This window comes from Kogia breviceps, chromosome 1 (genome assembly GCF_026419965.1).
Source record: "Kogia breviceps isolate mKogBre1 chromosome 1, mKogBre1 haplotype 1, whole genome shotgun sequence".
NCBI lineage: Eukaryota > Metazoa > Chordata > Mammalia > Artiodactyla > Physeteridae > Kogia > Kogia breviceps.
The window spans coordinates 13,987,657-14,011,228 of record NC_081310.1 but is presented as its reverse complement, the minus strand read 5'-3'; the positions used below and the strand labels follow the sequence as shown (position 1 = coordinate 14,011,228).

Sequence of the window (23,572 nt, the reverse complement as noted above, 5' to 3'; positions counted from 1 at the left end):
TAAGTTGCAAAACTGGATTTTGAATCCAGATCTGTGTCATTTCAAAGTAACTGCTCTTTCTAGTGTACAGACTGCCCTCATTGCTTTCCATGAATTTTGAGGTGTTCATTCATGAACTAAGCACAAGCGAATTTCATTTGACAGTTGTAAAAACCTATGCCACACATGTCTAAATGAACGTTTTCAATTCCCTTCCCCCCCCGCCCCACCTCTACTGCTTGACTTAGGAAACCAAAGTCTGCAGGACCGTCTGCCCGGCGTCTATGGAAGCCACAGCGCACTGCGGCAGGTGTGACTTCAACTTTACCAGCCACGTTTGTACTGTGATAGGAGGATCTCACAGTTCCATCGGGAAGGAATCAGTCGAAGAAATGTGCTCATCTGCTGAAGAGCCTGTTCATATGGGAAGTGTAAACACACTCTCCTTCACAGGTAACAGAAAGGGAGCCACCTGCCCATGGCTTAGAAGGGGGAGTGAAAAGCTGCTGAAAACGCAGATTTATTTCACTATGACCTCAACTCCCTCCTTCACCTCATATCAATTAATTCCATCATACTTATGAGACAGATAGATACCAGGTAGCTAAAGGGACAATCTGGATCTGGTCAAAGTTAGTAGTTGAAAGTTTTTTCAGAGTCGAACTTTAAACAAGGATGTACTCTTCTTTTTTTTTTTTTTTTTTGCGGTACGCGGGCCTCTCACTGTTGTGGCCTCTCCCGTTGCGGAGCACAGGCTCCGGACACGCAGGCTCAGCGGCCACGGCTCACGGGCCCAGCCGCTCCGCGGCACGTGGGATCCTCCCGGACCGGGGCACGAACCCGCGTCCCCTGCATCGGCAGGCGGACTCTCAACCACTGCGCCACCAGGGAAGCCCAAGGATGTACTCTATTTTAAAGTAAGCCTGTAGAGAATGAAGAACAGGGAAATAGATTAGTTATGTGACCTTTTATGGTATATCCAGTTAATCTGCAGTGAGCCTAATTTTCTTTCTTTCTCAAAAGTTGGAACGCAGGCTTTCAATAAGTGCCATGAATGAATGTTGTTATTCTTCCAAGTAGAAAAGAGGTAGACACCTGTCCGGTCACTAAGACCTGGCAGCATCATTCCAAGGAGGAGACAGACTGCTCAGTGAAGTCAGTATCACTTTCCTGATCTTGGGTCTGGGGCCAGAGGCTGTGCTCTCCTGCAGCCTGGTGTTTCCCCAAGATGGCCATCATCTTGGGAACAAGAACCTTCATGGTTATTGAAAATAGTAACTTCCAAGCCCCATCTTAGCCCTACTGCGTTAGTCCAAAATAGTGATTCTTAGGCTTGGCTGAGTCAGGTGAAAGACGCTGTAAATTTTAGGATCATCTCCAAAATAGTTCTGCCATCTACTAATTTTATTATTAATTAATTAAATAATTAATTTTTTATTAATTTTTATTATTCATCCATTTGCTTAAGTCCCTGCTTAAGTTTCTGTTTTCTGAAAACTTAGATGTGCGTGTGTAACTGTGTGTGTCCACACACCTATTGTTTAGAGACAAATGGAATACATTTAAGTGACATACTTCAAGCCCCCTGAGGTCAAATAAACAATAAAACCACCGTATTCCATCCCGACTCATCATTCTGCCTTACCCAGCCAATGGTGGGTGATAATGGCAAACCTAGAGAAGGAAAAGAGTAAAGCAGGATACTGGGATGAGAGGGGGTAGATTAGGAAGGGAAGGAAGGAAGAGAAATAAAGTTTACTGAGTATTACTTAGTTCCAGAGCTGTGCTAGACAGTTTTCTTTTTTAGGTACGGTTGATTTACAATGTTGTATTAATTTCTGCTTACAGAAAAGTGATTCAGTTATACATCTATACATTCATTTTTTTCATATTCTTTTCCATTATGGTTTATCACAGGCTATTGGATATAGTTCCCTGTGCTGTGCAGTAGGACCTTGTTGTTCATCCATCCTATAGATAATGGTTTCAATCTGGTAACACCAAACTCCCAGTCCGTCTCTCTGCCACCCCCCCTTTGTGCTAAACATTTTTCAACCTTATCTTAATTTACTCATAAAGCAATCAGGTAAGTGTGATCATTTCACAGGTGAGGAAACTGAGGGTCAGATCTGTAAAAGTAACTTGTTGTGGTAATAGTCGGGTTCAAATCATGTTATCTTTAGGAGCTGCGGAGGTAGTGGACTCCACGTGGTATAGCACTCCTTTCGGAGTGCTCCAAACCTCCCTCCAGCAGTTCCTTCCACCTGGAATGTTCTTCTTAACCATCACACTCAAGGCCAAGGTCAGAATTCACGTTCTCAGTTTAGGCTTCCCAAGTCCAGGCCCCTCTCTCCTCTTTGCTCCTGTGACACACGGTCACGCCATTCACCACTTCTACCATGTATGTGTCATCGGCATCTGGACACCTGTCTCGTCTCTCCTACCAGATTGAAGTAGCCACGCGAATAGAACATCCCTGTTTAATTTTACCTTATTTTTAGATTTAGCACACTGTAAGCAAACAGAAAAACTATTTATTGGAATGCCTTTAGGTAGGAAAAGCCTCCGGATAGAAAACAGTTGGACCACTAATCTCTTCCCACTCCCAGTTATAGAGTTAAGTCCTGAACCCTCATTTAAAAATTACTTGGTTTTCTTGTAAGACAGTTCTCTGCTTTTATCTGCCCTTGGTAATCAAGATCCAGATTTTGAAGGGTTTTTAAGACATATTTGCAGTAGACCTCTCCAGAAGAGAATAGCTGTTTCCTCCTACTGATATAATATTGCAGGGCCTTTTAACATCCATATTTCAGATCGGTTTGCCTACCAGAAAACACTATAAATTGAATATGAAAAATAACAAAATATTACTTTTCATGAAAAAAAATTAAGCACTCAAATGATGCTCAAACAAATTCCACTGAGACCAATTTAGACGAGAAGTCAACCATTTTTAGAAATTGACAATTAAAAGCTACAACCAGGGCTTCCCTGGTGGCGCAGTGGTTGAGAATCCGCCTGCCGATGCAGGGGACACGGGTTCGTGCCCTGGTCCGGGAAGATCCCACATGCCGCGGAGCAACTAAGCCCGTGAGCCATGGCCGCTGAGCCTGTGCGTCTGGAGCCTGTGCTCCGCAACGGGAGAGGCCACAACAGTGAGAGGCCCGCATACCGCAAAAAAAAAAAAAAAAAAAAAAAAAAAAAAAGCTACAACCAGCAGTGCTGACCAAAATTCATTTGTTCTTAAAATCATTTATTTATCAAAAATATTTATTAAATCCTTACTAACAACCGCTCAGTATATGAGGACCAATAACTTGAAAACTAGTAGGAAATTCCATCAGGATTTGAAGCTAATATGAAGAGATAGGGAAATTAATACATAATTACCTCTAATATGAGAAACGATGTGCAGGTAAGTTCGATGATAGAAGTAAGCATAGGATGCTTTGGAAGGGTATTGCAAGGACACGTAACCCAGACTGGAAAGAGTTCAAGAAGGATCCTGTGCCCAAAGAAAGAACTGAAGGACAAGTTAGAGCCTATCAGTTTAAGGGGAGGTAGGCCAGGCAGAGAGAGCAACACATGCAAGTGCAGGAAGCAGGAGGAAGCCCAGCAGGTCTGAAAAACAAGTATCTGGATACGGATGGAGCACGTATAAGACAGAGAAAGTAATGGAGCGGAGGCCAAAGAGCGGGGTTCAGATTATGAAGGCCTCTTAGGCCACACTAAAGAGTTTACCTTTATACCACAGTGAATGGACAGTTAGTGAAGCTTTTTAAACAATGGAATGACACAATTATATACACATTTTTGGAAGGATTGTTCTGTTAGCTAAAAAAATGAAGACAAATATGTATGGGACCTTTCAACAATTAACAAGTCAATATTGAGCAAACGTACCACCCGAAAACCCAACCCCCTCATTGATCAGAATGTTAGCCCCATGTAACATGTAAAATGATTTTGAGATAACAATTTAAAAATAAGAGAAGAAGAATAGTTGGAAATTCTGGCAAAGAAAAAAAAGAGCTCTGAGAAATGAGAGAGATGATTGAGGAAAGGTAAAATTTCAACAAGTGATTCCTTATGTGTAAAGCAAAAAGAATGCTTTTATGGGCTGGGAACATCTTTGAAAGACCAGGCCTCACAGGAAAATATAGAAGGAGGGCTGAAACTTGAGAGAGTCAAAAAGGAGAAGAATGAAATACAGTGGAGGAAAGAACAGGAGTAAAATGTGGACAGTTGCCACAGCTGAAATTAGAAATGACAACATGGGCTTGAAGGCTACACAATAACAGTTATTCGCAGTGAATAGTTTAATCTGGTATAGCAAGAGGTTCAAAAATATAGTTACCATCTGTGGGTGAGTGGACGGATGGTCTGGGCAGCTCAGCCCCACAAGGCCACCATTCAGGATCTGGATTCCTCATCATGCTTCCAAGTGGTACAGCCTGAGTTGTCACAACACCCTTAGTTCCAGCCCATCAGAAGGGGTAAGAATGCTAACAGAAGGCAAGTGATTTCCTCTTCAGAAAGTGATGCACAAATTACCCACGTCACTTCCACACTCCTGTTGTCGAGGTCAGTCGTGTGACTACACCAGACTGCAAAGAAAGCTGGGACATGTAGACTCTGGCCAAGAGGTCTCTGACCGGGACAGAAGGGGGATCTGGGGACCCACTGGTGGTCATCACAGGTACAAAGCAGCAAATACCCTCTTACTGGAAAAAATGAAGACAGAAATACATTTGTATAGCAATTTACATTTTATGAAGGTCTGCAGCGTAACTTATTGCATTTTATTTTCAAACTAATTCTGTAAAAGAGGCAGGGCAGGCTTTATTGTAAGGAGATGCATGTAAGGAGAATGTGGTCAAATAACCCAAGTGGATGGAATGAGAATTAATGCTGCATCCAATGGAGATAGAGCAGGTGGCCAGGCAGTCAAGGAGAACCTCTTCTGATCCCCCTGTCTGATGATCATCTAGAAACTGCCACACGAAAATACATATGTAGGGCTTCCCTGGTGGCGCAGTGGTTGAGAATCCGCCTGCCGATGCAGGGGACGCGGGTTCGTTTCCCGGTCCGGGAAGATCCCACGTGCCGCGGAGCGGCTGGGCCCGTGAGCCATGGCCGCTGAGCCTGCGCGTCCGGAGCCTGTGCTCCGCAACGGGAGAGGCCACAGCAGTGAGAGGCCCGCGTACCACAAAAAAAAAAAAAAAAAAAAAAAAAAAAAAAAAAATGTAGATCTTCAAAATTCACAGAATTAAATAAGTGGAAAGCAGATTTAAATAATTAAACTTTCAAGGAATGTTTTGGTAAATCTGTAGCATTTGTATTTCCGAAGTTATTAAAGCTCGAAACTGAACTAAGATGTTTGGGACACCATTGAATCACGTGGATGATTATCTAATAAAAGTTTTGCCAGGCCAAAAATCTCAGCAGGTTGGTTTTGTTGTTTTAATTAGATTGGTTGTTTTTGGTTTTGGTTTCAGTTGTGGTTTGGTAGAAGATGAAGGAAGTATATATAGTACACTATACATGGTACATATAGTGGAGTGTGAATTCATTTTTATTCATTAAATTGTACTATGATAAGCTAAGTTCCAAGTCCTGTATCTCATAACAACTACATTATAATTCATGTAATAATTTACGTAATATTGACAACGTAATAATTGGTAAAATTTATAATAATAAAACTATAAAAGAATCTTGCCAAACCTGCCTCATACAGAAGTAAAGAGATCATGAAATCAGGAAGCATTAACATCTAATGTACATTAGTCTAGCGCTTTTATTTTTCAATCATTTCTTTAATGTATCCATATTTCTCTATTCAAATAGGTGAATTCTGTTCTGTGCAATTTCATATCTCTGCATCCAATAAGCACTTGTAATATTTTTTATGACTCAGAAAGTAAAGATCTTAGAGCTTTATTTACATACAATAGGATTAGTGCATGGAGCATTTATTTTTAAATGTTTAAGGTTTTGATATTTATTTTCGATATGATGGTAAGAAAAAAAAATTTTTTTTTAAACCCCTCTGTCCGATTTTCTGTCTTTCCAGATGTGAACCTGGAGCCCTACGTGACATACGAGTATAGGATTTCTGCGTGGAATAGCTATGGGCGGGGATTCAGCAAGGCTGTTAGGGCCACAACAAAAGAAGATGTGCCTGAGGGAGTGAACCCCCCCAGGTGGACCAAAATGGATCATCTTGATGATGTAATAGTCCTCAACTGGAAGAAGCCTATACAATCAAATGGTATTAAGCTATTTTAAAAATTCAAATAACATAAACCTGTAAATCCGTAAGGAAATTGAAATTAGTGTAGTCTACATTTAACTGACATGCATCTAACCACTAAAAAGTATTTGCTGATAAAGGAAACTTCAGGTATGTGTCAACCAATCGTTCATTTTGTGAAATAGCCCTCACAAATTTTTAGCCAAAAATTATTTTCCTTGAATCCCAACATAGGTCTGAGCTGCTTTCAAATAAGCAAAGCATATTATGGGAAGGCAGAATAGTTTAGAAAGTCAATGTTTGATAGAGAGGGGAAAGAAACAACTGACTGATTATTTATGTCAAGAATCCATCTCCTCCATAAGAGTGAGTGTAATTAAGAACTGCTTGAACCTAGCAAAATAATAGCAATTTAAAATTAAATAATGTTATATTATCCCATTTCTTCAGAACTCTAAGCCATCTGATTTGTTTGCAAACAGTTAAAAGAGTCTGACACTCAAATTCAGGCCTTTCTCTGCCTCTTTTAGGTCCTATTATTTACTACATTCTTCTCCGAGATGGAATTGAACGTTTTCGAGGAACATCGTTGAGCTTCTCTGATACAAAAGGAATTCAACCTTTTATGGAATATTCATACCAGCTGAAAGCTTGCACGGTTGCTGGCTGTGCCACCAGCAGCAAGGTAGGAGGAGTTTGTCTAAACTCTGGACAGAATTACCCAGTGTTAAGACTATATGAAGGTCCAGGTTGTATTGCCAATAAAGTAGGGCGTCCTTATGGTGTCTCAACTGAGTACCAACATTTCCTCCTGAAAGGAGAGATCACCATGAGAAAAAATGTATTCAAATATCAATGTTTCATTCATCAAAAGAAAAAACTTGAACAAGTATTATCCCTTTAATCCACTTTTCCTCCACCAACTCTTTTTAGGTGGTCTTCTATAAATCCATAATAGTTCCCAAGCCATTTCTCAGTTTAAAAACTTAGAAATTCTATTTAAATATCATTTCAGCAAAAATTGCCTGCTCTTGAAGAACAGAGAAAAGGGCAAAGGAGCCTGACATAGAAAATAAAATAGTTCCAAGGCTTCTGCAACAGCCTTGACAAGAAATAATGAAGATCTGAATTCATGCAGCAGGGGTCAGATGAAGAATATCAGAAAGATACAACAGATACCAGGGCACAAAAACTACAGGACCCAGTAGTCAGCTGTATGTAGGGGAATACAAGGAAAGTATTATGGGTATTTTCAGGATATCTGGCTTGACCAATTTGTTGGTCATGGTGCCATTCTGCAAGCAAATCAAAAAACAAAAGAGGAATATATATATATATATAATATATAATATATATAATGGAATATTACTCAGCCATAAAAAAGAATTAAATAATACCATTTGCAGTAACACAGATGGGCCTAGAGATTATCATACTAAGTGAAGTAAGCCAGACAAAGACAAATATCATATGATATCACTTATATGTGGAATCTAAAAAAAAAAAGAATACAAAGAACTTATTTACAAAACAGAAATGGGCTCACAGACATAAAAAACAAACTTATGGTTACCAAAGGGGAAAGTGGGGAGGAGGGATAAAATAGGAGTTTGGGATGAACATATACACGCTACTATATTGTAAAATAGATAAACAACAAGGACCCACTGTATAGCACAGGGAATTGTGCTCAATATCTTATAATAATCTATAAGGTAAAAGAATCTGGAAAATTATATATATATATATGTATGTATAACTGAATCATATTGCTGTACGCCTGAAACTAATACAAGATTGTAGATCAACTATACTTCAATTTACAAACAAAAAGGAGGAAAAGTTAAAAGTAAAGAATAAGATTAACAGTTTTAAAGCTTGTAAAAAATACATTCAGGAGGAGGAGCAGATAGCAGAATGGCGGAAGAAAATATTATTTGGCACTTTAAGTGAAAATGTCTAGTCAGAAGCTGGATTAAGAAGTGGCTGAAATTTTCTGGAAAGATCTATGAGGGAAGTTGAAGCAAGGAGTTTGAGTGTGGTCATGTAAGGAGCATAGAGAGAGAGAGAGGCAAAAACCAAAGACCACAGATGACCAGCCTCCTTGGGGATGCTACTAAGCGAAAAATGGAAGAAACGATCAAACAAGTTAGGAGGAAAATAAGGAAAGAGCCATTTCACTAGAGAAAGAGCCAAGCTAGTCAGAGGAGACCCAGTTTTCATATGGTTTAAACTTGAGAAGCGCAGCATCTTCACACACTGTGCAAGGAGCATCCAAGTAAAACGTTCAGTCACGCGCATCAGCCACAGCTCATGTGAGCTGCTTTTTATTCAACAGACCCCAGAAGCATCTCTGAGTGCCCCCACCAACTAAACAGAAGGCAGCTGATTGGCTCAATCAAAAGTTAGGGTCCGAGCGGTCCTAGAGCCATTCCGTGCTTTTTGCATAGCGGAGCTCCTGCCCACCAGATGACAAAACAATTGGTGAAAAAGTGAAATCAGACTTCATTCTGTGAGAAGACAAAGGCAGCCAACTTCCTCCCAAAAATATATTCTGACAATATTGAGTAAATCACTGGTTGATTCTTTTTTTTCTTCTCACTTGGTTCTCTTTCTAGAACATTGGTGCAGATACTATAAAGTCATCCTGGGTATCATAGGAAGAGTACAGAAAAGGCTGCCCCACTTATACTGTTCAAAGTGCGAGCAAGTTCAGATGTAGGTTTTGCTCCAAATTTACTGGTGCTTAAAATGTACAAAATCAGGCTGTTAAAATGCAAAGGCACCGATGGGCCATATGGAAGAGAGTTATCAGGAGTTCTCTGGTAAGACAGTCTGCCAGCCAGCTTTTACTTGTTTAAACTGAGAGCTGCAGTCTGCCATCAAAATTGTTGTTGAACCCGTGGTGATAAATGGTAGTTGAAGACTTAGAGGATATATTCAAGGTCAGATTTCATTGTTTGAATAGGATGCGAGAGAAAGAATTTTTACAAAAAGAGGGACTGCTTCTCCAAGCCCTGCTAATGATATTCCAGGCCAGACAACAACATTTTAAAACAAAAGTGACATTCTCATTGATCAGAATACCTAGTGTACTATTCCAAGAAATTGCTGTTTAATTCCTGTGTTTTCAGGTCGTTGCAGCTACAACCCAAGGAGTCCCGCAAAGCATCCCTCCCCCGAGAGTCGTGGCCCCCAGCGCGGAGACTCTGCGTGTGAGCTGGGATGTCCCTCCTAAGCCAAACGGCGTCATTAAAGAGTACCAGCTCAGGCAGGTTGGGAAAGGTCTCATCTACACTGACACCACTGACAGGAGGCAGCATACGGTCACAGGTGAAAAAAAAAAAAAAAGAGGAAAACGTACCGGAAGAGTCTGTCATTGTGGTCAGGGGGGCAAAGCCTCCCAGGGGTGTGCGTTTGATATATGAGGTCACTTCAGAAGGGAGTGTTCTCTTGACATATGGTCAGGTCCCGCTTATCCATGTTAATAGAAGAGCCCACACTGGCAGCAGTAAGCCACAAGAGCAGATAACTTCCGAAATAATTTATAGTTGGCTTTGATATGCATTATGTGTAGGGTTTTTGCGTCAGTATTAAGTTCTTTTTTTTCTTTTTCAGACAAACAGTAAGGTGCATTTTCATTCCCCAAGGATATGCTCATAGATAATGGTGCTAGGATAGCCAAGAATGTACTGGAAGGCAGGAGAAAAATCAGCCAGAGGCTAACAGTTGTCTACTGTGTGGGTAATTAATACACAGAATAGTTGATAGTTGACTGGTTGTGACAATTTGTTGTTGTTATTAGTAACATTAATTAACAGTAATTGTATTATTTTTGTTGCTTATTATAACATTATGTATTATAATTAGCTTTAATAATATAATAATAGTATAGTGTCAGATAATTACTAGCGATGATTATAATAATAATTAACATGTTTTAGTCTGAATGTCACTTCTGAAGGGAAACATCTTCTGACTCACCAAGTCTAGATCAGCTTTTACACCATCACATCACCTTGTTTTATTTTCACCACAGACCTTTCACTGCCTGATAGCGTTTGCTTTTTATTTGTCTCTTTATGTCCCCCTCCACTGGAACGTAAGCTCCAGGATCGCAGAGACCGTCTCTACCTTGTTCAATCCTGTATCTTTAGCATGTAGAACAATCCATGACATGTCAGTAAGTGCTAAATAAATGAGGAATAAGTGAATTTAATATGTGTCAAATACTGTCCTAAGCCCTTGACATTTAATGATCTAATTTGGTCCTCATCACAAACCAATGGGGCAGAGAGAATTATTACCCCCATTTTACAGAAAAGAATCTTTCAAGAGATTTAGCAACTTAGCTCATTATTTAGATCTACTGAATCATTCCAAACAGTTGTTTAAGTTTAGATTCTGAGGACACAGAGAAGAGTTTACAAACTTTTACCTTTTCCCTATTGCCAGTAGCCTCTCTCCAAGACCTCCTGAGTGAACGCCTTCCTTCCATTAGACCCTGTACTTTGCAGGGGGCGGTGACACCAGAGATAATGAAACTCATATAGAAGTGCAGAAAGGCCTGGAAAAGCATGCCTGATTTTTCCTTAGAGGAGGCACAGGCCTTGCTACACAGGTGGAAAAATAAATTCCACAGTTCCCTGACACACAAGCAAGCACTCGTGGACAGATGTCCACTGTTTTCCAAAAGTGTCATAAGCCTACAGACGGTGCTTAATAAATATTTGCTTACTAGCACATTGTGCTCCTGATCTGAAGATCCCGAGCTAAGCCAAGGATAATGGGGATGGGGGAAGCCCTCATCCATTTCCATCAGATTTGTTCCTTAGATCCTAGTTCACTAAGAATGAAAATCATCACAAGCGATTGAAATGATGTTATTTTCCATAAAAAAAAAAAGCTTACATGTACACGGCACTTTATAAGTTAAACAAACCATTTGCATTTTGACTCCTGTGATTCTCATCACTTCCGTATAAGTGAGGGACGTTTTTAATATCCACATTTGAAAGATGAAGGTGAAAACTGGCCTACTCGGGGTCCCCAAGGCATTCACTGCCTCCATCTATAAGGAAATCAGAATACCATTTCATTACAAAAAATAATAATAATAATACATGTAGCCTGCTTGCTGTGTTCTAGATAGTATATTAAGTGCTCCAAAATAAGATTGTTGCTCTTAAGAAGCTCCCAGTACTACGGACAAGTTAAGGAATAGCTTGTGTAATGATACACCAACAGAACTCCGTACAGAGTGGAGTAGGAGAAATCAAAGGAATGACTGAGGGTGGCCATGGAATGTTAATTACAGAGTTCTGAAAGCCAAGTTAAGGCCCGTTAAGACTCTGTAGCAGTAAAGGTTTCACAATAAACTGGGATACAAGGATAAAGAATTCTCTTCTTACGGAATCTGTCTACTCAGCCAGCATGGGCTTGGGACTGTCGCCAGCTGTACTGGTTTGCATTTTTTAGGAAACCAGAATTTATGTGCCGACGGACCAGATTCAATTGTGAGGTTCAAACCAATAGGATTGATAGCCTCCTTAATTATAAAATAATTGCAAAGCTTTTTCTTTAAATACCTTCACTCTACCAGCTCTTCCTTTTATTATCATTTTTAATGGATATTTTCGTGTCAGAGGATTTTATCTGCATAACTTAATGGCAGAATTCCTCTTTTATTAGGATAAACATTTTAAAGTTTTTCCACCTAATTTTATTTTTTGTAAGATTATAACGTGAAAAAATAATCTGTTAGAATTCATTGTAAACAGATTTAGAGAGTACTTCACTTCAGCACTGTAGCCCTAAAGAGCGATTTCTTTGTTAAAGGAGGAAATAAATCTTCATTCAACAAAACCTTACCAAGTAGAGTATCCTAATATGCAGTTCCTATGGGACAGGAATGGTTTTAGAGGATCTGAAACCCAAGATCTGTGTAGTGTTCACACATTTTATCTGCCAGGGAAAATTCAGTTCCATGGTTAGCTGACTGATCAAATTCAGTAGGGAAGTAGTTTATGATGAGAATGACTGTTTTATTGAGTTCATGGAATGACCTAAAATAATCAAATTTATTTCACATTCCGTCTCAAACATTTGATCCAAGAGCTGCCTGAACCCCCTGGAGATAAAGGTTTTGCTTTTCTCATCATTTCCAAAACCTTGGCATTCCCTAAGTTACAGTCGAACACTGATGAAGCCGTAACTCTAGTCATCCAGGAGCCTGAGAATCTAGGTCCTTAGAAATCACAGAAGGGAGAGTGGGCACCTAGCATCAGCCGCATTGTCTCCATGCTTATTTTTAATTACCTCAAAGCTTTAGAAACATGATCCCGTAAATGCTTTGTGGGAATAGTGGCAAATGCACTCATCATGTGAAATCCATAAATTGCTTATAATCCTCTCAAGATGTTAAAAAAAAAAAAAAAAGCATTAAGTAATTGAAGACAGGAAGTCCTCAGTTAATTATTTAGAGGTGTTATCAATGCTCTAAGTAAACTGAAGCGTTTTCTGCTATCTCACCGAGCCCAATACCATGGGGACCAAAGGGTAGCAGCCATCATCTTCTCATATTCGCTAATGCAAACAGCGCGTGGCAGCTTGTCAATAAAAGACCTTTTCATATCATGTATTACTAAACATGCCCACGGTCCTGCACAGAACAATCGGGATGTCAATGATGGCATTGTTTTACTTGGGTTGCCACGTATGACGTGTGGGCCTCCTAATGTAGCCGTCGGGGTAGCGGAGTGGAGGAAAGGATTAACAAAATAATTGGGGCCACCGAGAACAAAATGAATTAATCATGTCGTCTTTAGCAGCAGACATAATAAGAGCTTATGTGTCTCTTAACTCTGGGGGGAAATGTTTTCCAAATAATTCATTAAAAGTTGCTTATCGTTTCATTGCACTTAAAGGGGAAGGGTCGCCAGCATTAAGTCAACAAGGAGAGAATAATTTGCCTTCCTTTCCCATCCTGTTAGAAGCTCATGAACACCTCCTGTGATAAAACAGCATAAAACCTAACAAGGCTAGTTGTAGCAGAAAATGTACTATTATTGCACTAAAACAGATATACTACCTACCACTTTTGAAAAATAAGAGGACGTAGTTTGACCATCAATATCCCCAAATGTGAACATTTTTACATGAGGATTTTACATTTAAATAACTCTACCATATGCTTCCATCGTATGCTACACTTGGCTCTCGTGGTATTTATGATACTTTATTGAATATCCTTTCTCTTTGTCTCTGTTCCTCGACCAGGAGTTAAAGCTCTTTAAGGACAGAGGCAACAGCTTCCTGTTTGCCATTGTGTCACCTATACTGTGATCTATCACAGAACGTAACATATATTAAGTTTTTGAAAATCTTTGCTGAATGAATAAATGTTGAATAGTAAACTAGTATCTGAGTGACTAGATTCCATGTTGGTTGGATATAAAAATCACATAGTCAAACACAGCTAAATCTCAGCCAGGATGGGTGACAATTTGTGGGAACCAGTGCAAAATGAAAGCATGGGGCCCCTTGTTAAAAAATTATTAAGAATTTCAGGAAGATGAGAATTGATTCAAGCACAGGACTCTTCTAAGCATGGGAGCTGGGGTGACTCAGCTTAGAGCATAGCTTGTGTGCCTATGAAGCCAGCCCTGGTCTCTGGCAATCTGCATTTATTGGCAGTATAATTCTTTTTTTAATTTAATTTTTATTTTATATTAAAGTATAGTTGATTTACAATGGTGTGTTAGTTTCAGGTGTACAGCAAAGTGATTCAGTTATACATATACATATATGCATTCTTTTTCAGATTCTTTTCCCTTATAGGTTATTACAGAATACTGAGTAGAGTTCCCTGTGCTCTACAGTAGGTCCTTGTTGATTATTTATTTTATATACAGTAGTGTGTATCTTTAACTGAAACAGATAGGATGAAAACTGGGATGGCCCTCGTGTCCTCAGAACAGCTTTGGGAGCCTCTGTTGTCATGTGTGATGCTCTAGGCTGCATTTCCCCACTACTACCTGACCACTGACCGCCAAGCATCAGACCTGTGAAAGTAGATGGGAGAATTCATTTTATTTTCATTTTTCAAATTCCGAGGAAAACCTTGAGCCTAAATACTTGCAAAAATAGCACATCAACTACTATTTCTTCCTTTCTTTTACCATTCTTACATATATAATATTATAGGCAAAGAATAACAAGCAACAGCTGCCTGGACACCAATATTTAAAGGAAAAAAAAATTCCCCCGGAATCCCAGATATCTCAAGGTACTTTGCCTGGGCAATCACTACTTCTGTTTAGTCATGACAGTTCTAGCCAACTCCCTTCCTCTGAGATGTATGTCCTTGTTGTGGATCATTTGAGCATCAGACTTTGCTGCCACCTGATGCCACATTCTGTTTCTAGAGAAGAAAATTCTGCTTGAAAATGTAGGGTAAAAGAGGCTTCAGTCTAGTACAACACCAAACTCCAGGGAAGAAAAATATTTATCAAAATACTGTTACAAAAATCAAAAGCAAGGGTCTTTCCTTGGATTATCTTAATAATAGTCTTAATGTTAATATATCTGGAAAGAGAGTCTGCCAAAGAAGTAACTCGTTCAGGAAGTACTTCTTGGGATGAATCTGATCACTATTATATTGGGAAGAGGAACCAAATCTTTGGTCTAGAATTTCACACCAAATACAGAATTAAGAATGCAAATAAGCTTGTAGCAAGTAGTCAGAACTGAAAGCCGTGAAGTTATTTAGCTGGCATTTGCAAATGCAAGAGCCTCTTAGTTTTGATGCGTTGACGTCCAATTCATATGAGACATCAACTGAAATCCTGTGTCAAAGCCATGATACAAAAATGGACAGTGCTAATGGCTCCTCTCAAAGAGTCAAGAAATTGGCTTGACTAAGCAGGATGGGGAACTGCTGAGGTCGTGCTGGATGATACTGTCAAGAAAAGGGGACTCTAGCAAGTGAGCTCCTGAAATATTTTACAATCAAATTTTGTAACACAAACCATAATTTAAATCACCTTAGATGTCTCTAAAGTGATTCCATGATGTCTTGGTGTACCAGTTTTGAACATCCAGATTTTCACATGGAATGAGATTAAAATTGAACCCTGATGTAGCTCTATCGTCACAGACAAGGTTGCCGGTAGATGCTGGAAATTCCTGGGAATCTCCATGAGCAGAGATCACTCTGGGGGGAGTGAAATCCTGGGGGGAATCACTTAGTGAGATCCCAGGCAGGTGGGAGCAAAAGGGAACTCTTTTCAGCAGCAAGACTAGATGTGTGGTTCAGGTGGCCCGGGGCAGACATCCAGTTTGGGTGAACTGATGCCAGGACAAGTAACCTGCCCACAGGGTGGCCAATACTTGGTAACCAACTAACAAAACCTTTTTGAAGTAACTCAGGTCTCTCAGCACTTGACCTAATTATTAACCAGGTTGACTGAAGAACTTGTGAAATTACATATTCATTGGGACTCTTTGATAATCCTTCAGAAAATAACAGGTGATACTTAGAATCACTGCATGAATGCTTTGAGGTAGCACTAGCTATCTGAAATTGTAATGGACAAGAAAGCCTTTTCCTGACTAGCTGGAGATTAAAAATTAGAAACAAGCTGTTCTTTATAGAGTACATCCAATGTAACTTACATAGGTATGGGTTTTGTTTTCCAGATCATCTTTTTACGATCCACAGGCAGACATTTTGAGGTCCCTTTTTAACACATATTTAGTCTTGAAAGGAATGTTACTTGAAAGTGTAATTGTAATGAGTTTTGTTATAGTATCTTTCTACTCTTTGACTTTAGGATTAAGTTACAGTCAGAACAGTTCCTTGGAGACATCTCTTTATTTCCCTCTTCTCATCCTGATCAATTCATGAGTAGTTTTCAATTGTTGTGCCCCTTCCATTGCCTGTTGCCGATATGTCATATGTATCTCATTTTAAGGACTACCAATAGGGGGCTTCCTTAAAATGACAGCAAATTCCAGTTGAAATGTGTTGATTTTATTGAGTTTTACAGAGTCATATATATGAAAAGTCATCCAGTTCACGTAAATCATCTATGCTTCCTGGCAGTCCATGACCGACTATTTGAACCAAGCCTACTAGTAATCCAACCCTCTAACAATAGGAAAAACACAACACCTAAGAAAGAGAATATAGAAAATAATGGATTCATCTATTGCCTTCCCTCAAGTTAGGCTGTAGTCAAATTCAGCAATCTATACTCCCATGCCTGCAGTTTACAGATATGGAAACTGAGGCACCTAGAGGTCAGAAAACTGGCCCATGGTAGTATTTAATAGATAGGTGAGGTTTAGACCCAAAGAGTCTAACCTCAGACTCTGTTCTCCTAACAGCTATGCTGTACTGCCTCAGTACGTGAATTGTGGTCATATTCCAAATGAAAATATTTAAATACCTAGTCCCACATGGATTTTTTTATATTACTGGAAGTGTCACTGGGCTTTGAGCTACCTATGTCATTTTCCTTATAAGCCTCAGAAGACTGACCCAGCTGTTCTGAGTCACATTTCTCAGCCCAACTGCCCAGATTTGTATCCTGACCTCACCCTTTCTTATCTCTGTGATCATATTGAATATAGTTCCCTATGCTATACAGTAGGACCTTGTTGTTTAACTATTTTATATATAGTAGTGTGTATCTATTCATCTCAAACTCCTAATTTATCCCTCTCCCACCCTTTTCCCCTTTGGTAACCATAAGTTTGATGTCCATGTCTGTGAGTCTATTTCTGTCTTGTAAATAAGTTCATTTGTACCCTTTTTTAGCTTCCACATATAAGTGATATCATATGATACTTGTCTTTCTCTGTCTGACTCACTTCACTTAGTATGATAATCTTCTGACTTCCTGACCTAGGCTTTCTACTCAACACTCAGTTGTACATCCTACCCACCACGCTTAATTCTAGTACTCCAATAGCTCCAAGAGATACATATTCCTCCACTAACTATGGCCCCATCCTCTGCTAGACCAACCCACCCCACCAATTTAAACACCTGTAACAAACTCCTTGGTACACCTTCCTTGGTCTACCAAAAATCCCTCAAGGGCTATTTGCTCCACTGTTGTACCATTTCCAAACATCTGTCTTCTAGTGTTCTGGGCTATTTATAAAATGGATGACAGCCCCCTCTGAAAAATTCTGTAAAGAAAAGACAATTTCTACTTTTTAAAAAAAATATTTATTTATTCATTCATTCATTCATTTATTATATATTTATTTATGTATTTATTTTGGCTGTGCCAGGTCTTAGTTGCGGCACATGGGATCTTCGTTGTGGTATGCAAGATCTTTAGTTGTGGCATGTAGGATCTTTAGTTGTAGCATGCGGGTTTCTTAGTTGTGGCATGCATATGGGATCTAGTTCCTCGACCAGGAATCAAACCCGGGCCCCCTACATTGGGAGCACAGAGTCTTACCCACCCGACCACTAGGGAAGTCCCTCTACTTTTATTTACAGTAAATTTTCTTTTTAGCTACTATCCTCACTGCAAATACCCTCAATCTTCTAATCAATCTTAGTACACCTCTGCAATGACATTTTCTCTTCCTTTCCTAAGACGCATCCTAAAATGTCCCTCAAAAGTCTGAAACCAGACCAACAAGAACTCAAAATGAGAAACAGAATTGAGGCTTTTTTGGGGGGGAGGGGTTAAAATATGCTGGAGAAAAAATCAAGTATCGTTTCACTTTTACTAGCCATACTTAAGTCTGACATTCAGGAAAAAGATCTGGAAAATATTTATTATTCATAAATTAATTATATTAACTTTTTATATTATTTTAGTAATATTCTGTAACTAGAGAAGAATCTCCTACTCAGTGAAATAGATACTGTGGGCAGGAGTCCCTATGGAATTATGAGGAAGGCCCTGTTTGCATCATAGCCCTGCCATCCTTATTGGTACTTTTATGCCTTGGTCTTCCTTAAACAATGTTTAACAAACATTGAATACATCAAAATAGGCACTATTGGGAAAAAATGATTTAAATAAGAAACACTCAGAAATACCATCCTTACTCTCAAAGGGCTTACATTCTAAGTGAGAGGTAAGTTATTCAGATAAAACGGTGTCACAAGGGTCAAGACCCCTTTTTCACTAATGGGAGTAAAGAAAGAGACGTCAGACTAAACCAGCCACTGCAGTCTCTGACCTTCATTCGTGAATATTTCCTTCCATTTTCTCTTGAGCTCTATATTCTATAATCTTTAGCCTTTTCCCATAAGCTTTTATCAAACACACAAGGCTTGAATATGGCTTAGATCTTTCATCATATTCCTCAGCCCTAAATCAGGTAAATATCAAAATTATGTAAATCCTCCATAGCAACCTAATGGAAGATTATAATCAAATAAGTATCCACATCTTGTCATTAAATTGATAAGGAAACACAAAGGACTTTGAAGCTGAATCCTGGAGCTGCTCCAGCTACAGAACATTATGGCTTTAGCAGAGGACCCGGACTACTGCTTCAATTCTAAATGAACCAGTTAATTACTTTTTTCATTCACTTAACAAGCACCTACTTTGTTCCTGTCACCATTCAAAGGATACAGTTGTTGCCGAAACAAAGTTCTTGCTCTTTTTGAGCGTATATCATGGAGGTGGAAACAAACAATATATAAACAGACACATAATCAAACATCAGGTAAGGTTGAAGGCTATGAAAGAAGAAAGTAATTTGAAAGGATAAAAAGTGCTGGTTATGGTGTATGGATAGAGTGGTCAAAATCTTTTAAAATGAAGCATTTGAGCAGATCTGCGTAAAGTGACAGAATGACTTTATAAATGTCTCTGGAGGAAGTGTCACCTCACCAAAAGAACAAAATATGTGAAAATGTAGTTCTAAATTCATGAAAAAATAAGTATAGTAATGATTGGATCTATGTTATAACTTAGCCCAATATTTGACATTAGAGATTAAGTCCTATTCTTTTTTCAAGAAAATATTTGTAAGGCATTGTTTGAGTTTTCCCAAGAATCAAGGCAAGGAATGTTAGCCTCTATGTATCCTTGTTGAATGCTGCTGACTCTTAAGGTTGCTTCTGCTAAAATAAAGTACTTCTCTAAGTAACCCATCCCATCTGCTTAACAGCCTTAGAAGCTAGATGCAATGGTTCCGCATTTTACAGATCAGTAGATGAGAGCAAAGTGAAACTAAGTAACTTGTCCAGGGTCACTGGCCACAGAGCAGTGAAGTCTGACAATACGTAACTTCCATTGTAAATGGATTGCCATTCTTTTTTCCCCTGAGAATTTATTGAGAAATTATCATGCTACATCATACACCATACATCTGAATACAAAAGAAGTAATAAGCACTATCCCTTCATCAAAGTGTATTTAATCTACATGTAAAGACAAATGCAACATACCCCCCAAAAAACTACAGAAGTAAGTGTAAGATGGTACAGTATGAGAACATATGGTGAAGCGATGCAAAGTTTAAAAAAAAAAAAGGGTTAGTTGGTGTTAATATGAGCTGAATATGGCTTGGGGCTAAAAAATGTTGACTCTAATCTTTTTTTTGCTTTTTTTCTGCCCCTGTTCATATAAGAAGCAGTTGAAGAAACTGGGGTGGTTAGCCGAGAGAAGAGAAAATTCAGGGGGGATTTGATAACTGTCTACAAATATTTGAAGAACTGTCATGTGGAAAAGAAATTAGATTTGTTCTGTAAGTCCCTAGGGGGCGGAAGTGATAGAAAGAGTTCACCACAATATAAGGAAGGACTTTCGAGCCAAATAGAGAACTCTAGAGCTCTCTAAAGATAGAGTGGGCTATTTGGGAGATGGACTACTTCGATCACCTAGCCAGGGGAGCCTCTTCAATGACACCTTGTACAGGGGAATCAAGGGTAAGATGGATGGATGGATGACATGGATGTTCAGATCTCTTCGAAGGCTGAGAATTTATTATTTTACCAGTGAGAAGTGAAATTTCTATTAATACTGAGCTGCTTATGAAGTTCCTCTCGCCCTTAGAGAGTGTTTTCTGCTCTTAAAATGTTTGGATATCATATCTACAGCTCTGCATGTGACTGCTTGTGCTTACCTGATAATAAATAATCCTCTCAAGAGGTACTTGATTTCTTTTTGCTCTTTCTAGGTCTCCAGCCATACACCAACTACAGCTTCACACTTAGAGCTTGTACATCTGCTGGATGTACTTCAAGCGAGCCTTTTCTAGGTCAGACTCTGCAGGCAGCCCCTCAAGGTAATTAAAAAATACCCATGACTGGGGAGAAGAAGTTTTCATATGGTATTTTGATGTGAACTCTATAAACTCTTTCATAACAAACAAGGAAGAAGGAATAAAGTCTATAAGTACAAAATTAAATAATATTGTAGGTTCCTATTTTTCAAGTTTAGTTAAACTATAAGCTTCCCAAGGCAGTTTGCCTTCATTTCCTTAAACCTTTTAGATGTGCTTTTACATGGAAAAACACTATTATCTACTTGGATACGAAATTCCTCCAAAAATCAAGAATTAAATATTCCCAGAGCAGCTAAAATATAACAAGCACCATGCTCCCTATTGAAGCTGATTAAAATATTCACTGCCCTCAAGAACTTACAGTCAAATAGAAGTGATAGGACAAGTACCCAAATCTGTACGAAGAGAGAAAATCTTAAAGGTGATGTTAAGAAAGAATACATGAACAGAATGCTCAGGTTAATCTCTGAAGGGAGAAATTATAACCCATCACGGGCATCAAGAAAGATTTTAGGGAGCACATGCCTTCTGCGATAGACCACGAGGAACAAGGATTTTGACAAATGAATGGTAAGAGGAGAAATACACAGCTTGAGGGAATGTAAAGTGGGACCATCACCTTGGAGATCAAATTGGTGACGCCTACTAAACATAAAATGTTTCCCCATGACACAGCAGTTTCACTTTCATTATCTATGCCAGAAAATAACACTTCCACAACTGCACAAGGAGGCATGCACCAGGATGTTTATTGAAGCCTTTTTTGCCGTTTGTTTAATGGCAAAATACTGGAAGCAATTGAAATGTCTTTGAGTGGGGGAATTGCTAATTAAATCCAGGTATATTCACGGTATGGAATTCCATGCATCAGTTTAAAGGAATGAGATGATCCTTACATGTAAAATAGAAGTTCTAGAACTACATTCATGTATGGTGTCTTTATGTATAAAACAACACATAGAAAATGATATTCACTTCTATAGATAAATAAATAAATGCATAGGAAAGATTCTGGCAGCATACACACCCGAATAATAACAACGGTCTGTGCATTAGGAACTGGGATGGGTAGTATCACTTACTTACAGGAGAAAAATGTGTGCAGAAGCTTGGGCTAGTGATCAACCAATGATTTTGTTAATCTCTACTCTCTGCCTGTTTTCCATGTGGGGAAACGGAGGCATAACTAAGTTTCTGAACAGAAATATAATGTTAATGATCATCAGACAGTCGTGAACTACTTGTCCATTACTCTTTTAATGAAGGGGTCGCTGTACCTCAGAATATTAGACCTGAACTTCCTACCAGTAAATGGGGAATAAAATGGAAAATTCCACATATGGGGCATATGGCTCCTCACCAGGAATTCACTAATGATGTTTTCTATATAAAGAATGTTTCATGTCAGAAAGCTTAGTGTTCCTTTGAAAGGAAGAAACCAGCAGTGGATTTTTTGGAAAGGTAAACCGTCAAATGGATACTTTGATGGTAATGGATAATTTTGAAAGGATCTATCAACCAGTTTTGGCTGAAACTCAGCCAGATGAAAGAGCAGGGTCTCTCCAGTTTACTCATCCAATCCGTATATTTAAATTCTTAGAAAATATGCATCTCTATTCTCACTTTGTCCAAAAAAAAGATTTCTTGAAAGAGCTCAGATTTCATGACTTAAACATTATAGCTTTCAACAGTGCTGGGGAGTATAAGATGAGAAATGTTTTACTTGATTTCTGTTTTTAACTTTATGCACCTTTAACACAAATAACTGTGCAAAGGAACAATAAACGAAATGAGCTTTCCTCTGCAGAACAAACATGGATTTAGAATCCACTTTCCGGCTGTCTAAGTGCCAATTGTGAATAACTTGTATGAGAAATAAATGTAGTCTGAGTGCTTAACTTGGAGGCTGTGAGGGAACAAATCAGCAGTAACATTAAGTTGTGTTGTTTTGCTAAAGTGGAAATAAACATATATCATTTTAAATTAATAACCCCAATATAACTAATTTTAAAAGGTCTAGTTGAGTGAATCAGCCATAGTTTGAAGGTCTAACATTTGGGTGTCTAAGTGGATATGGAGAGAATTAAAAGAAGCATTTGTTCGTAGCTACCCTGAGAGCTCCTCATTTCTTTCATTTTCAATCTAAAAAAGAAAAAAAAAAAAAAAAAGCACATTATGACCCCATTGGTAAGTTGGACCTAATTCTCTCCGATTTTAACCTACTAGAAAAATGGCATTCCCATAGTCACATAGTGGGAAGAGCTTGAACTGGATTATTGCTCTCTCTTCAGGATTGCTGCCATAGCGGTAAGCTCTCATTCATTTTTAGAGTTCAAGCATGCAAAATTGCAGGCATGCGTTCCTCTAGCATTGATAATATGAAAAAGCAAAAGGAAAAGAAGACCAGTCTTTTTCAGGTTCCTCTTCCTCTGCCTTTCTTTTATCTGTTGATGCTCTCCCTTGGAATTCTCCAGTACTAGCTGGAATTCCTAATGAAGGTGGAGAGCTCCCAAATTCTAGAGCTTTCACAAAGCCTACACTCACAGATTTAAGGCCTGTCTATCTACCAGTCTACGAGATGTTTATATTTAAATGTTTTACAAATATTTCAACCTCAGTATTTCAATGTTTAAAATCGCTCTCCCCACTAACTTTCTTTTCTTCCCTTTTCCTTCTCTCAAATACCACCATCTAATCATCTAAGCCCCCAAACTGACATTCTTAATGCTTCTCTTTTCCTTAGATTATAGTAGGCAATTCTTTATAAAGTTTTATTAATTTTAAATCTTAAGGATTTAAAAAATTTTTTTCTTCCTTTCCATCCCTTCTGTCATTGCCTTAGTTCAGACACCTACAACTTCTCCAGAGCCTCCTAACTAGTCTCCCTGCCTCTAGCCATTTTTCCTCTTTCTCAAATCACCATCCCAATTCTTTTTCCAGTTTTGCCAAAATAGGCGTATCTCACATTAATTACCTCCATAAAAATCCCATTTCTTTCCAGGAGGAAAGAAATCCACATCTTAGTAAATCAAATTAGACCCCTCAAGTTTTAACTTATGTCAG

At 38.8% G+C, this 23,572-nt stretch overlaps 1 protein-coding gene across 1 annotated transcript in view; it reads left to right on the top strand.

The window, feature by feature from the left end:
- The window catches only part of USH2A (usherin), an 833,496-nt gene that overhangs the window by 637,783 nt on the left and 172,141 nt on the right, over positions 1-23,572 (top strand). The window contains exons 52-56 of the mRNA XM_059039022.2: positions 228-432; positions 6,056-6,253; positions 6,766-6,920; positions 9,370-9,568; positions 20,402-20,509. Of these exons, the coding sequence (XP_058895005.1) occupies positions 228-432; positions 6,056-6,253; positions 6,766-6,920; positions 9,370-9,568; positions 20,402-20,509 (865 nt within the window). The remainder of the gene's footprint in view (positions 1-227; positions 433-6,055; positions 6,254-6,765; positions 6,921-9,369; positions 9,569-20,401; positions 20,510-23,572) is intronic.